The following is a 17500-nucleotide window of genomic DNA, read 5'->3' on the forward strand; positions in this document are numbered from 1 at the left end:
CCACATTTCAAATAGATTTTTTTTTTTTGTTGCAAATATTATCTCATTTGGAATTTGATGCATGCAACATGTTTCAAAAAAGCTGGCACAAGTGGCAAAAAAGAGTGAGAAAGTTGAGGAATGCTCCTCAAACACTTATTTGCAACATCCCACAGGTGACCGGGGGAATTGAAATGCACCCCCTTTGGACAAAATTAATCAAATGAGGTAAATAGATATGTATATAGAGACATTCTGTAATAACTTGAAGTAAATAAAGACAATAACTTCTTTAAAAAAATCAATGAACTAAAAGCAGTCTTTTTCTCACAATGTGAGGACTTTTTTCTTATGAAATTGAGAACGATTGCTCAAAGTTTTTTCTGTTTCTGTGATATTGCAATATTTTGTCATTTCAATTCCACTTTCACTCCAGAAGCACTGAGAGTGAATATTGCGATGATCAATGCCAACAAAGTCATCGACTCAGAAATGTAATAATAAAATAAGATAAAATAGCTGGACTGACATCATCAGCTCATTTTTAAATGTTTCAATAAAAAAAAAATAGATTTATCAATAAAAGCAATCAATATTTGTTAAGAGGGGTTAACAATACGAAGGTCCTGTGCTCTGGATCTTTCTGTGTGGAGTTTGCATGTTCTCCCCATGACTGCTTGGGTTCTACTCCGGGTACTCCAGCCTCCTCCCACCTCCAATGACATGCACCTGGGGATAGGCCCCTCCCACCTCCAAAGACATGCACCTGGGGATAGGCCCCTCCCACCTCCAAAGACATGCACCTGGGGATAGGCCCCTCCCACCTCCAATGACATGCACCTGGGGATAGGTTGATTGGCGACACTAAATGGTCCCTAGTGTGTGAATGTTGTCTGTCTATCTGTGTTGGCCCTGCGATGAGGTGTCGACTTGTCCAGGGTGTACCCGCCTTTCGCCCGAATGCGGTTGCGATGGGCTCCAGCAACCCCCACCTCCCCGAAAGGGAGAAGCAGTAGAAAATGGATGGATGGATTTATGAGGCAGCGTAGTGTAATAAATAGTGCTTTCCAAGTGTAGGAATAAGCCAGAGTGGAGAGGAGATGTGGTGTCAACAGTTGATCATGTGACCACCTCCTCTCTGTATTTGTGAAGATGTGGTGTCAACAGTTGATCATGTGACCACCTCCTCTCTGTATTTGTGAAGATGTGGTGTCAACAGTTGATCATGTGATCACCTCCTCTCTGTATTTGTGAAGATGTGGTGTCAACAGTTGATCATGTGACCACCTCCTCTCTGTATTTGTGCAGGAGATGTGGTGTCAACAGTTGATCATGTGATCACCTCCTCTCTGTATTTGTGAAGATGTGGTGTCAACAGTTGATCATGTGATCACCTCCTCTCTGTATTTGTGAAGATGTGGTGTCAACAGTTGATCATGTGATCACCTCCTCTCTGTATTTGTGAAGATGTGGTGTCAACAGTTGATCATGTGATCACCTCCTCTCTGTATTTGTGAAGATGTGGTGTCAACAGTTGATCATGTGATCACCTCCTCTCTGTATTTGTGAAGATGTGGTGTCAACAGTTTATCATGTGATCACCTCCTCTCTGTATTTGTGAAGATGTGGTGTCAACAGTTGATCATGTGATCACCTCCTCTCTGTATTTGTGAAGATGTGGTGTCAACAGTTGATCATGTGATCACCTCCTCTCTGTATTTGTGAAGATGTGGTGTCAACAGTTGATCATGTGATCACCTCCTCTCTGTATTTGTGAAGATGTGGTGTCAACAGTTGATCATGTGACCACCTCCTCTCTGTATTTGTGCAGGAGATGTGGTGTCAACAGTTGATCATGTGATCACCTCCTCTCTGTATTTGTGAAGATGTGGTGTCAACAGTTGATCATGTGACCACCTCCTCTCTGTATTTGTGAAGATGTGGTGTCAACAGTTGATCATGTGATCACCTCCTCTCTGTATTTGTGAAGATGTGGTGTCAACAGTTGATCATGTGATCACCTCCTCTCTGTATTTGTGAAGATGTGGTGTCAACAGTTGATCATGTGATCACCTCCTCTCTGTATTTGTGAAGATGTGGTGTCAACAGTTGATCATGTGACCACCTCCTCTCTGTATTTGTGCAGGAGATGTGGTGTCAACAGTTGATCATGTGATCACCTCCTCTCTGTATTTGTGAAGATGTGGTGTCAACAGTTGATCATGTGACCACCTCCTCTCTGTATTTGTGAAGATGTGGTGTCAACAGTTGATCATGTGATCACCTCCTCTCTGTATTTGTGAAGATGTGGTGTCAACAGTTGATCATGTGATCACCTCCTCTCTGTATTTGTGAAGATGTGGTGTCAACAGTTGATCATGTGACCACCTCCTCTCTGTATTTGTGAAGATGTGGTGTCAACAGTTGATCATGTGACCACCTCCTCTCCCCCAGGGATGACTTCAACATCAAAGTTCTCCAGGCCTTCGTGGAGCTGCACGAGTTCGCCGATCTCAACCTCGTACAAGCCTTGAGGTGAGTTGGCCTAAACTGACAATGCAAGTCGTACACGTTTGTGTCGACCCGACTTTGGACCTTCACCAAACATTACACAAGTCATCATCATCGGCGGTCACTCCAACAAGTATGATGGTCCTCCTGGTAGGGGTGTATCCCTTCATGGAGGATGCCTGTGCGTGACTTAGTTTAAGGTGGGGAGACTGGTGCACAGACAGTCACCACAACATCCTTGACACAATGGGGTCAGGGTCCAGTGGCATGGACTCCAAGACGACTGGGGACCCTTTTCTGCTGCAGCCTTCTCCCGCCATCACAGCCGTAGTGGTAGTTCTTAAATCTTCTGTGTTCCGCCTGCTCCGCCGTTGAGGTCTTCACTGTATCCCTGGCTAGGGGGCAGTCAGGTACTGGGCTTCTGCCAAGGGCCACCTGGGGTTACAGTAGTAGAGGGATTAACCTCCTAGTGCCCCAAGACCCCATAGAGGAGCCTCCACTGCCGTACCAAAGTAACTACTATATCATGCAAAAGGGATTGATTGATTGAGACTTTTATTAGTAGATTGCACAGTTCAGTACATATTAGTAGTAGATTGTACAGTACAGTACATATTATTAGTAGATTGCACAGTACAGTACATATTATTAGTAGATTGCACAGTACAGTACATATTATTAGTAGATTGCACAGTACAGTACATATTAGTAGATTGCACAGTACATATTAGTAGATTGCACAGTACAGTACATATTAGTAGATTGCACAGTACAGTACATATTAGTAGATTGCACAGTACATATTAGTAGATTGCACAGTACAGTACATATTAGTAGATTGTACAGTTCAGTACATATATTAGTAGATTGCACAGTACAGTACATATTATTAGTAGATTGCACAGTACAGTACATATTATTAGTAGATTGCACAGTACAGTACATATTAGTAGATTGCACAGTACATATTAGTAGATTGCACAGTACAGTACATATTAGTAGATTGCACAGTACATATTAGTAGATTGCACAGTACATATTAGTAGATTGTACAGTTCAGTACATATTAGTAGATTGCACAGTACAGTACATATTATTAGTAGATTGTACAGTACAGTACATATTATTAGTAGATTGCACAGTACAGTACATATTAGTAGATTGCACAGTACAGTACATATTAGTAGATTGCAAAGTACAGTACATATTAGTAGATTGCACAGTACAGTACATATTCCCTACAATTGACCACTAAAAGGTAACACCCCAATAAGTTTTTCAACTTGTTTAAGTCGGGGTCCACCTTCATCAATTCATGGTACAAATATATACTATCAACATAATACAGTCATCACACAGGTTAATCATCATAGTATATACATTGAATTATTGACATTATTTACAATCCGGGGGGTGGGATGAGGAGGCGGGAGGGTGTTAGTCTCAGGTTGAAGTTGCAGATTCCAACCACTGAAAGACTTAGTATAGGTGAAGACTTAGTTATTAGAAATTATTTTCCATCTTAAACATCTAAAGAAAGGATTTGGGAATGTCCAGTGGGTTAGTGGCATGTGATCCCAGGGCCTTAGTTTGCCCAGGTCTGCCCTGGGTACATCCAGGTCCACATCCAGGAATGTATCAGTGAGTCACCCTTAGGGAAGATGTTTGTTTAAAATTATACATTTTTTTATGCCATTATCGAATCCTCTTATCAAACCGATTCCTTATTAATTCTCTTATCGAATCCAGATAGGTTGTTTGTATGGAAAAAAAACACACCATACTTGGTTAAAACCTCTAAAGCAGGGGTCGGGAACCTTTTTGGCTGAGAGAGCCATGGACAAGCCAAATATTTTAAAAAGTATTTCCATGAGAGCCCTATAATATATTTTTTAAGACTGAATACAACTAAATGCATGCATTTTTAAGTAAGACCGGTATCTTATTCTTTTTTAATAACATTGTTATTCTGAAGCTAACCAACAATAAATAGAACATTTCTTACCATTAATGCGACTTCTTGAACACGTGCAGTAGAAACCGGATGGATGGATTAAAATCCATGAAATGCATGTTTTATATTTTGAATGTTATTTTTGACACTGTGATTACCAGCAGAATTATTCGGTACTTATCGTGTTAAGCAATGTCAGCTAAGATTTATCTGAGAGCCAGGTGCAGTCATCAAAAGAGCCACATCTGGCTCTAGAGCCCTAGGTTCCCCACCCCTGCTCTAAAGGCTCAGTGTCCACATGCGTGGACAGCACCTTTTAGCTCCTATTTCCAAAATGGTGTACACTACTGAATTGGGGTCATATGGCCGCTTATGTGGACACTTACACTACCATCTGGTGGTGTCAGAAGAGTATAACTTACGATGGAATTTGGAAAAAAAAAGCGTAAAAATAAGAATTAGCTAGACAATGAAACCTTGTTGGAGTGATTATAGAATGGGTCGCAAAAGCCTGTTATTTTTTATTACTATAGTTATTATTATTGAGTATTTATCATCAAGTTGAATGCAATGTAACTGTACTGTACTTCTGTTGCAGGCAGTTCTTGTGGAGCTTCAGACTTCCTGGTGAAGCTCAGAAGATCGATCGGATGATGGAGGCCTTTGCTTCCAGGTACTGCCAATGCAATCCTGGCGTTTTCCAGTCCACAGGTACACACACACACACACACACACACACACACAAATGTGCTGTATATAAGTCACAGAGGGTATATGACATCATCAGCTGTACATAAATACTGCTGTCTTCCCTCCAAGGTTCCCATTGGAAACACATGCATAATAAACACTGAAGAGTGATTATCATCAACATGTACAGTCGTGGTCAAAAGTTTACATACACTTGTAAAGAACATCATGTCATGGCTGTCTTGAGGTTCCAATCATTTCTACATCTCTGACATCACATGGTCAAAGAGAAGACCTTCAGGAGGAAAGTTCTGTGCTCAGATGAAACAAAAATAGAGCTGTTTGGCCACAAGACCCAGCAATATGTTTGGAGGAGAAAAGGTGAGGCCTTTAATCCCAGGAACATCATCCCTACCGCCAAGCATGGTGGTGGTAGTATTATGCTCTGGGCCTGTTTTGCTGCCAATGGAACTGCTGCTTTAAATGGGACAATGAATATCTGTTGTATAGGACTAGATGTTACAATCCCCTACTGCATACTTGAGACACCTCTGGGATGGTCAAGTGAGTGAAGGCCTCTTCTGGTTTATCAAGTGGGCGCCCCCCTTCCTCAGTGTTTCGCTGATAGGCCCAGGACACCTCCAGAGGGGTTCAGCAGTGAGTCCCAGCGTCCCAGGATCACTCCCTAGATGCCATCAACTCACTTGAAAGCCCAGGTGGAGTCCCTTCGCTTGACCCACAGCCACTGACTCCCCTTTTCAGCGGCTTTGGAGAGGTCTTTCACTGCCTGCCGGTGGGCCTTCCCTCGCCCTCTGCACTGAGGAGCCTGGATGTTGAGGTGGCCACAAACCCTCTGCACTGAGGAGCCTGGATGTTGAGGTGGCCACAAACCCTCTGCACTGAGGAGCCTGGATGTTGAGGTGGCCACAAGCCCTCTGCACTGAGGAGCCTGGATGTTGAGGTGGCCACAAACCCTCTGCACTGAGGAGCCTGGATGTTGAGGTGGCCACAAACCCTCTGCACTGAGGAGCCTGGATGTTGAGGTGGCCACAAACCCTCTGCACTGAGGAGCCTGGGTGTTGAGGTGGCCACAAACCCTCTGCACTGAGGAGCCTGGATGTTGAGGTGGCCACAAGCCCTCTGCACTGAGGAGCCTGGATGTTGAGGTGGCCACAAGCCCTCTGCACTGAGGAGCCTGGATGTTGAGGTGGCCACAAACCCTCTGCACTGAGGAGCCTGGATGTTGAGGTGGCCACAAACCCTCTGCACTGAGGAGCCTGGATGTTGAGGTGGCCACAAGCCCTCTGCACTGAGGAGCCTGGATGTTGAGGTGGCCACAAACCCTCTGCACTGAGGAGCCTGGATGTTGAGGTGGCCACAAACCCTCTGCACTGAGGAGCCTGGATGTTGAGGTGGCCACAAACCCTCTGCACTGAGGAGCCTGGATGTTGAGGTGGCCACAAACCCTCTGCACTGAGGAGCCTGGATGTTGAGGTGGCCACAAACCCTCTGCACTGAGGAGCCTGGATGTTGAGGTGGCCACAAACCCTCTGCACTGAGGAGCCTGGATGTTGAGGTGGCCACAAACCCTCTGCACTGAGGAGCCTGGATGTTGAGGTGGCCACAAGCCCTCTGCACTGAGGAGCCTGGATGTTGAGGTGGCCACAAACCCTCTGCACTGAGGAGCCTGGATGTTGAGGTGGCCACAAACCCTCTGCACTGAGGAGCCTGGATGTTGAGGTGGCCACAAACCCTCTGCACTGAGGAGCCTGGATGTTGAGGTGGCCACAACCCCTCTGCACTGGGCGGACCCTCGCTTTCCAACCTTGCTGTTGCACCTCGGCTGCAAGCTCAGTGTACCTCAGCTTCTTGCGCTCGTAGGCCTCCTCCATTGTACTCTCCCAGGACACCGTGAGCTTCGTGATGTAGACGAGCCTGAGCAAAGCTGACCACAGAACAAGATCTGGCCGCAGGTTGGGGGACACGATGTCAACTGGGAAGCAGAGCCTCTGGCCCAGGTCTGCCATCAGTTTCCAGTCCCGTGCCCCGCCTAGCTGTCCAGTGTCTGGTCTTGTGGGGGTGAGGTTGGCTTGACCCTCGCCCTCCCAGACAAATGTTGTTGCTTGCCAACGGGATGACGGGGGAGGAAGGGCATTGACACTTGTCGGTTGACTTTCCAGCCCTGCTGCAAGACACTTTAGCACCTGGTTGTGCCGCCAGGTGTAACGGCCTTGGGTGAGGCTGGTCTTGCAGCCCGCCAGGATGTGCTTCAGTGTTGCTGGACTCGGACATAGAGGGCATGTGGGGTCCTCACCATACCACTGGCTGAGATTTTTTGGAGAAGGCAGCCCTGATGATAGAGCTGGCCCTGAATGCCTCCATCTCCCACAGCTCTTTCCAGGAGATCCTCCTCTTCTCCACTCCTTCCCATGCCATCCACTGCCCTTGTTTGGCCTGTGCCGCAGCTTGTGCGCACCTTCTTGCTTCCTCTTCCCCAAGTATCTCCTGGACAACCAGCTATGTGCCTCTGGGCCTTTTTTGCTGCCAACGGAACTGCTGCTTTAAATGAGACAATGAAAAAGGAAGATTAGCTCCAAATTGTTCAGGACAAGCTAAAATCATCAGGGGGGGAGGTTGGGTCTTGGGCGCAGTTGGGTCTTGGGCCAACAGGACAATGACTCCAAACAAACCTCAAAAGTGGTAAAGGGATGGCTACATCAGGTTAGAATGGCCTTCCCAAAGTCCTGACTTAAAGGTGTGGACAATGCTGAAGAAACAAGTCCATGTCAGAAAAGCAACATATTTAGCTGAACTGCACAATTTTGTGGTGAAAAATTCAAGCACCATATTTTTGGTATAAACATTATTATGTAAACTCCTAGTTATTGTTGTTTGTTTTTGCTATTTTTGTATTACAATACGTTATTGTTGATCATGTTATACTGCATTGTCATCTTTTGTTTTGTGATTGTGTGATTTTTTTTATTTTTGCCTGGACCCCAGGAGGAATAGTCTCCACTGTGGTGTAGACTAAAGGAGATCCCTTTTTCAACTCAATTAAACCAAAAGTGCCTTATTGCAGGTAAACTTGCCAAGGGACATGTAAGCAAATATTAACATTGCTGTACGTATACTTTTGATTGCTCACATTTTCAGTAGAGCCATAATAAATTCATACAAGAAGCAAACTTCATGAATGTTTTTTTGTGATCAACAAGTATGTGCTCCAATCACTACATCACAAACAAATAATGGAAAGTCAAGACAGCCGTGACATTATGTCCTTTATAAGTGTTTGAGGAGCATTCCTCAACTTTCTCACTCTTTTTTGCCACTTGTGCCAGCTTTTTTGAAACATGTTGCAGGCATCAAATTCAAAATCAGATAATATTTGCAAAAAAAACAAAACAATTTGAAATGTGGACTCGTCAGACCACAGAACACTTTTCCACTTTGCATCAGTCCATCTTAGATGAGCTCAGGCCCAGCGAAGCGTTTCTGGGTGTTGTTGATAAATGGCTTTGGCTTTGCATAGTAGAGTTTTAACTTGCACTTACTGATTTAGCGACCAACTGTAGTTACTGAAAGTGGTTTTCTGAAGTCTTCCTGAGCCCATGTGGTGATATTCTTTACACACTGATGTGGCTTTTTGATGCAGTAGCGCCTGAGGGATGGAAGGTGTGTAATATCATGGCTTACATGCAGTGATTTCTCCACATTCTCTCAACCTTTTGATGATATTACAGAGCGTAGATGGTGAAATCCCTAAATTCCTTGTTGAGAAATGTTGTTCTTAAACAATGTGCTCAGGCATTTGTTGACAAAGTGGTGCCCCTCACCCCGTCCTTGTTTGTGAATGAGTGAGCATTTCATGGAAGCTGCTTTTATAGCCAATCATGGCACCCACCTGTTCCCAATTAGCCTGTTCACCTGTGGCCCTTGGCATAGGCCGTATAGGCAAATGCAAAGGGCGCCGCCCAGCAGGGGGCGCCACGCCAGTGCCACACATTTTGTATTTCATATATTCATTTTTTATTTTTTGTATTTATTTATTCATATGTTTTTTCATCTGAACTATTCTGATTGTTAATTTGCTTTCTTTAAATAAAAAAAAAGGTCAAAGACAAAGCTATTCGGTTTCTTGTGAGTATACTTCACTGCCGATGTAAAACTTGCCTAGTGCACCAGATTGGTTAGCCTGTGACATGTTCCAAATAAGGGTGTAATGAGCATTCCTCAACTTTCTCACTCTTTTTTGCCACTTGTGCCAGCTTTTTTGAATCATGTTGCAGGCATCAAATTCCAAATGAGCTAATATTTGTGAAACATAACCAAGTTTCTCAGTTGGAACTTTTATGTATGGTGTATTTGCAGTCTATTCAATTGAATATAAGTTGAAAAGGATTTCTTGTTTTCTCTTTTTATTTAACATTTGCACAAGGTGACAAGTTCACTGCTTTTGTAGAAGCATGCACTGGTTTTCAAAGTCCTTCCAAGGGGTTGAAGGTGTGAAGCGCAGTATTTGAGTGTGTGTTGTCACCCGGGCAGACACCTGCTACGTGCTGTCCTTCGCCGTCATCATGCTGAACACCAGCCTGCACAACCCCAACGTGCGAGACAAGCCCCCCGTGGAGCGTTTCATCTCCATGAACCGAGGCATCAACGAGGGCGGGGACCTCCCGGAGGAGCTACTCAGGGTAAAGACTATCCCGCCAAGGACCTTAAGTGACATTGTTGTATCAAGCAGGCGCCACATGTCCCTTTTTAAATGGCAGCCTCTCTTTCAGCCACTACGTACTGCAAGCCTTTTGTTTTGTCCTCTGCCACCATCCAGAATCTCTACGACAGCATCAAGAGTGAACCCTTTAAGATCCCGGAGGATGACGGCAACGACCTGACGCACACCTTCTTCAACCCGGACAGGGAGGGCTGGCTGCTGAAATTAGGTGTGTGTACATTCCTTACTATTCTGAGCTGTACCCACCCTGCGCTTCCAAATCAATATCCTTTTTCTGCACCACTCATTTTTGTAATATCACGCAGTGCTTTTCAACCACCAGTCCGCTGTGCCGCGGGAGATGATCTCATTCCACCTACCTTATTTCCTTGAATAGCTGCCAGGCATGTAATATGTGCCTTCCTTGAATTACTGCCGGGTCAAACTCGCTCCCCAAATTTATTAGCGCATGCTTACTTTTACCGCCGGGTCAAATTCGTGACGTCACGATTGACGCTTCCACTGTTGTCTTTTTCAAAATGGTGGGGGAGTTTTTTTTTCTACTCTATGTGTAAACCAGGGGTCTTGTTCTACAGCCATACAGATCACACTGATGGTTGTGATACAAAACAACTTTAACACTCTTACTAATATGCGCCACACTCTGTGAACCCACACCAAACAAAAATGACAAACACATTTCGGGAGAACATCGGCTCTGTATCACATTATAAACGCAACATGACACTTACCCAGAATGCCATGCATCCATGACTCTTGGCTATATTATACACCCCCCCGCACGTCAGTTGAGGTGGGCGGGGTTGGGGGCGCGTGTATAATATAGCCAAGAGTCATGGATGCATGGCATTCTGGGTAATTCTTATGTTTCGTTTATAATGTGTTACAGAACCGATGTTCTCCAGAAATGTGTTTGGTGTGGGTTCACAGAGTGTGGTCCATATTAGTAAGAGTGTTAAAGTTGTTTATATTACAACCTTCAGTGTAAAAGGTATGGCTGTTGACCAAGTATGCATTGCAATCTCGTATAAGAAGCAGTGAAATGCATGTGTCCGTCCGGCATGCAGACAGCCTGGTGTAAAAGTGGGCGCCATGACATGTTGTAGAGCAGCGGTCCCCAACCACCGGGCCGCAGTCGCAGAATAATTTTTTTTTTAACCACACTCAATTTTTTACTGCATGCCAATGGTAAGCGCGGGGTGAGAAGAGGTTTAAAACGTATTAGCGCCTGCTTACTTTTACCGCATGCCTTGAATAAGCGCAGGAGTGAGAAGAGGTTTTAAATTAATTAGTGCCCCTTTGGCTATTCAAGGAAATACGGTATTTATGTTCAAAATATTTTTTGCAAAGCAGTCATTATAGTCTGCAAATGATGTGTTGTTGTTGAGTGTCGCTGCTGTCTAGAGCTCGGCAGAGTAACCCTGTAATACACTTCCATGTCAGTAGGTGGCAGCCGCTAGCTAATTGCTTTGTAGATGTCGGAGACAGCGGGAGGCAGGGTGCAGGTAAAAAGATGTCTAATGCTTGAACCAAAAATAAACAAAAGGTGAGTGCCACTAAGAAAAAGACATTGAAGTTTAAGAAAGGCTATGCAGAAAACCGATGGTTACAAAGTAAACAAAAACAGAATGCTGGACAACAGCAAAGACTTACTGTGGAGCAAAGATGGCGTCCACAAAGTACATCCCAACAGGACATGACAATCAACAATGTCCCCACAAAGAAGGATAAAAACAAGTGAAATATTCTTGATCACTAAACACAAAGTAGATGCGGGGAATATCACTCAAAGGAAGACATGAAACTGCCCCAAAAAAATGAGTAAAAGCCACTAAAATAGGAGTGCAAGACAAGAAGTAAAAGAGCAAAACGGTGAAATAAGTCAGGGTGTGATGTGACAGTACACCTACTTTGAGACAAGAGCTATAGTCATGCATGCTTGCTTATGCTTTAAAGTCATATCCAACAATTGCCACAACCACTTTTTACTGTCAACTGAGTTTTGTTTAATGATTTCTGCTGCTGGTCTGCCTCCACATTTTTTTCAGCCCCAAAAATGTGCCTTGGCTCCAAAAAGGTTGCAAAACACTGACATAATGGAGAGGAGTGTGAGGGTAGACACTAGGGTTGTATGGTATCCTGGTACCAGTCTAGTATCGCGGTACTAATGAATCAAAGACGGTACTATATACTCTTTGAAAAGCACCGGTTCGCCATATATTTTTTTCCCACAGGCATGACGGCGCGTCGTGGTCACGTCATGTTATTGCTGCTTTTACCAGCAGTGGAGCATGTTGGGCAGCGCACTCACACAGAGTACTTCCAAGCAGACAGTGTGTAGACAGAAAAGGGAGAATGGATGCATTTTGGTGTAAAAAGTCAGGATAATGGTGAAGTTATAACACTGAAACATCCTCCGGAAGAGCTGCTTTAAGACATGGCTAGCTAGCTAGCTAACGGGTAATGTTCATCCACAGTCGGCAGTGTTTTAGCAACTTCTAATTCACTAATCCTGGCCTCCAGGGCGACAAATAAAGTACCCTATTTCCTTGAATTGCCGCCGGGGCGCAAATGAATTTAAAACCTCTTCTCACTCCTGCGATTACCAAAGGCATGCAGTAAACATTTGAGTGTGATGTAAGGATACCATCATGAAAAGCACATTTTATACAAAAAAAACGTTATTATGGTCGTACTTTTAATTATAAATAAAATCCATGCCAGCTCCTTCTGACCATAACTTGTTAATAGAAGTCTTCCTTATCTTTTTTCAGTTTTAAAAGTCTCTCTGTCTCGATGGAGATCTTCCTTCATTACCTCCTGCTTCGATTGAAAGTCCAGTTTAGAAAACTGCTATCAGACCGCTGCTATCAGTTAGCTCGGCTCCTCAAGTGCTGGGGCGACGACAGAATTATCCTCTGACAACTCCCCCTCCCGTTCTGCTCCGTGGGTGATCTCTTTATCCCACCGCTGCCACCGGGAAGTGTTATTGTATAAATAATACACTGTACATTTAGGACTGGAACATGCTTTATTTCAGCCCGGTTGTTTACATAACCAGCATAGGAGTGTTACATCCTAAAAGGTCCGTCATATCCGTCCCAGCACAATTCACATCACTCATTGTCACTTCTTCTGCAGCCGAATAGTCACTAGAAGGATCACTAGCGCCCTCTACCACCAGGAGGCGGGAGTCATTTAATGACTCATATTTGACACCCGCAGCTATGGTATTGTGACGGTCTCAAGCCGTCGTCTTGCGGGTTCCCAGGAACACCAAGGAAGGACATGGGTTTAGCAGTTTGACTTTGTTTATTTTTAAAAAAAAACCTCAGTCCATTTCGCTCTTCCAATCCTTTCCTCTCCACTCGCTCGCTGACGCCGCCCCCTTGCCGCCATCTTGGGCTGGGCTCCAGTGTGCCCTGCCTGTCTGTCGGACCGTCTGCTCCACCTCTCCACAGCTATATTAATAAAACATAGCTGCTGACTGTTCTTTTTAGCATACCGGTATTCAATAGCTTGGACCTTAAATCCTACTGAATAGCTTTTAATCTTCTTCCCTTTATGCGATTTCAAATTACCTATATTGACATCAGCCTCCTCCATTTTGAAAATGATGACAGGTGAAGTGTCTCTCGTGACAACACGAGTTTTACCCGGCGGTAATACTAAGCATGCGCTAATTATTTTTGCGAAGCAAGTTTGACCCGGCAGTAATTGAAGGCAGGCGCATACTATATACCTGGAGGCAATTGAAGGAAATATGGTTCTTGAACTCCTCACTGCAGGACGAGGACGAGCTAAACATGCTTCACTACATACAGTAGGACCACACAATGTAAACACTAAACTACACACAGTAGGACCACACAATGTAAACACTAGACTACACACAGTAGGACCACACAATGTAAACACTAAACTACACACAGTAGGACCACACAATGTAAACACTAAACTACACACAGTAGGACCATACAATGTAAACACTAAACTACACACAGTAGGACCACACAATGTAAACACTAAACTACACACAGTAGGACCACACAATGTAAACACTAAACTACACACAGTAGGACCATACAATGTAAACACTAAACTACACACAGTAGGACCATACAATGTAAACACTAAACTACACACAGTAGGACCATACAATGTAAACACTAAACTACACACAGTAGGACCATACAATGTAAACACTAAACTACACACAGTAGGACCATACAATGTAAACACTAAACTACACACAGTAGGACCATACAATGTAAACACTAAACTACACACAGTAGGACCACACAATGTAAACACTAAACTACACACAGTAGGACCATACAATGTAAACACTAAACTACACACAGTAGGACCACACAATGTAAACACTAAACTACACACAGTAGGACCATACAATGTAAACACTAAACTACACACAGTAGGACCATACAATGTAAACACTAAACTACACACAGTAGGACCATACAATGTAAACACTAAACTACACACAGTAGGACCATACAATGTAAACACTAAACTACACACAGTAGGACCATACAATGTAAACACTAAACTACACACAGTAGGACCATACAATGTAAACACTAGACTACACACAGTAGGACCATACAATGTAAACACTAGACTACACACAGTAGGACCATACAATGTAAACACTAAACTTCACACAGTAGGACCATACAATGTAAACACTAAACTACACACAGTAGGACCATACAATGTAAACACTAGACTACACACAGTAGGACCATACAATGTAAACACTAGACTACACACAGTAGGACCATACAATGTAAACACTAAACTTCACACAGTAGGACCATACAATGTAAACACTAGACTACACACAGTAGGACCACACAATGTAAACACTAAATTACACACAGTAGGACCATACAATGTAAACACTAAACTACACACAGTAGGACCATACAATGTAAACACTAAACTACACACAGTAGGACCATACAATGTAAACACTAAACTACACACAGTAGGACCATACAATGTAAACACTAAACTACACACAGTAGGACCATACAATGGAAACACTAGACTACACACAGTAGGACCATACAATGTACACACTAAACTACACACAGTAGGACCATACAATGTAAACACTAGACTACACACAGTAGGACCATACAATGTAAACACTAGACTACACACAGTAGGACCATACAATGTAAACACTAAACTTCACACAGTAGGACCATACAATGTAAACACTAAACTTCACACAGTAGGACCATACAATGTAAACACTAGACTACACACAGTAGGACCACACAATGTAAACACTAAATTACACACAGTAGGACCATACAATGTAAACACTAAACTACACACAGTAGGACCACACAATGTAAACACTAAACTACACACAGTAGGACCATACAATGTAAACACTAAACTACACACAGTAGGACCATACAATGTAAACACTAAACTACACACAGTAGGACCATACAATGTAAACACTAAACTACACACAGTAGGACCATACAATGTAAACACTAGACTACACACAGTAGGACCATACAATGTAAACACTAAACTACACACAGTAGGACCATACAATGTAAACACTAAACTACACACAGTAGGACCATACAATGTAAACACTAAACTACACACAGTAGGACCATACAATGTAAACACTAAACTACACACAGTAGGACCACACAATGTAAACACTAAACTACACACAGTAGGACCATACAATGTAAACACTAGACTACACACAGTACGACCATACAATGTAAACACTAAACTACACACAGTAGGACCATACAATGTAAACACTAAACTACACACAGTAGGACCATACAATGTAAACACTAAACTACACACAGTAGGACCATACAATGTAAACACTAAACTACACACAGTAGGACCATACAATGTAAACACTAAACTACACACAGTAGGACCATACAATGTAAACACTAAACTACACACAGTAGGACCATACAATGTAAACACTAGACTACACACAGTACGACCATACAATGTAAACACTAAACTACACACAGTAGGACCATACAATGTAAACACTAAACTACACACAGTAGGACCATACAATGTAAACACTAAACTACACACAGTAGGACCATACAATGTAAACACTAAACTACACACAGTAGGACCATACAATGTAAACACTAAACTACACACAGTAGGACCACACAATGTAAACACTAGACTACACACAGTAGGACCATACAATGTAAACACTAAACTTCACACAGTAGGACCATACAATGTAAACACTAGACTACACACAGTAGGACCACACAATGTAAACACTAAATTACACACAGTAGGACCATACAATGTAAACACTAAACTACACACAGTAGGACCATACAATGTAAACACTAAACTACACACAGTAGGACCATACAATGTAAACACTAAACTACACACAGTAGGACCATACAATGTAAACACTAAACTACACACAGTAGGACCATACAATGGAAACACTAGACTACACACAGTAGGACCATACAATGTACACACTAAACTACACACAGTAGGACCATACAATGTAAACACTAGACTACACACAGTAGGACCATACAATGTAAACACTAGACTACACACAGTAGGACCATACAATGTAAACACTAAACTTCACACAGTAGGACCATACAATGTAAACACTAGACTACACACAGTAGGACCACACAATGTAAACACTAAATTACACACAGTAGGACCATACAATGTAAACACTAAACTACACACAGTAGGACCACACAATGTAAACACTAAACTACACACAGTAGGACCATACAATGTAAACACTAAACTACACACAGTAGGACCATACAATGTAAACACTAAACTACACACAGTAGGACCATACAATGTAAACACTAAACTACACACAGTAGGACCATACAATGTAAACACTAGACTACACACAGTAGGACCATACAATGTAAACACTAAACTACACACAGTAGGACCATACAATGTAAACACTAAACTACACACAGTAGGACCATACAATGTAAACACTAAACTACACACAGTAGGACCATACAATGTAAACACTAAACTACACACAGTAGGACCACACAATGTAAACACTAAACTACACACAGTAGGACCATACAATGTAAACACTAGACTACACACAGTACGACCATACAATGTAAACACTAAACTACACACAGTAGGACCATACAATGTAAACACTAAACTACACACAGTAGGACCATACAATGTAAACACTAAACTACACACAGTAGGACCATACAATGTAAACACTAAACTACACACAGTAGGACCATACAATGTAAACACTAAACTACACACAGTAGGACCATACAATGTAAACACTAAACTACACACAGTAGGACCATACAATGTAAACACTAGACTACACACAGTACGACCATACAATGTAAACACTAAACTACACACAGTAGGACCATACAATGTAAACACTAAACTACACACAGTAGGACCATACAATGTAAACACTAAACTACACACAGTAGGACCATACAATGTAAACACTAAACTACACACAGTAGGACCATACAATGTAAACACTAAACTACACACAGTAGGACCACACAATGTAAACACTA

At 42.9% G+C, this 17500-nt stretch overlaps 1 protein-coding gene across 1 annotated transcript in view; it reads left to right on the forward strand.

Annotated features, from left to right (window-relative positions):
* Positions 1-17500, forward strand: part of LOC133541355 (cytohesin-3-like) — a 107693-nt gene that overhangs the window by 41933 nt on the left and 48260 nt on the right. The window contains exons 7-10 of the mRNA XM_061884737.1: positions 2434-2514; positions 5043-5155; positions 9683-9831; positions 9969-10080. Coding sequence (XP_061740721.1) covers positions 2434-2514; positions 5043-5155; positions 9683-9831; positions 9969-10080 — 455 coding nt within the window. The remainder of the gene's footprint in view (positions 1-2433; positions 2515-5042; positions 5156-9682; positions 9832-9968; positions 10081-17500) is intronic.

Source organism: Nerophis ophidion, linkage group LG23, assembly GCF_033978795.1.
Source record: "Nerophis ophidion isolate RoL-2023_Sa linkage group LG23, RoL_Noph_v1.0, whole genome shotgun sequence".
Taxonomy (NCBI): domain Eukaryota; kingdom Metazoa; phylum Chordata; class Actinopteri; order Syngnathiformes; family Syngnathidae; genus Nerophis; species Nerophis ophidion.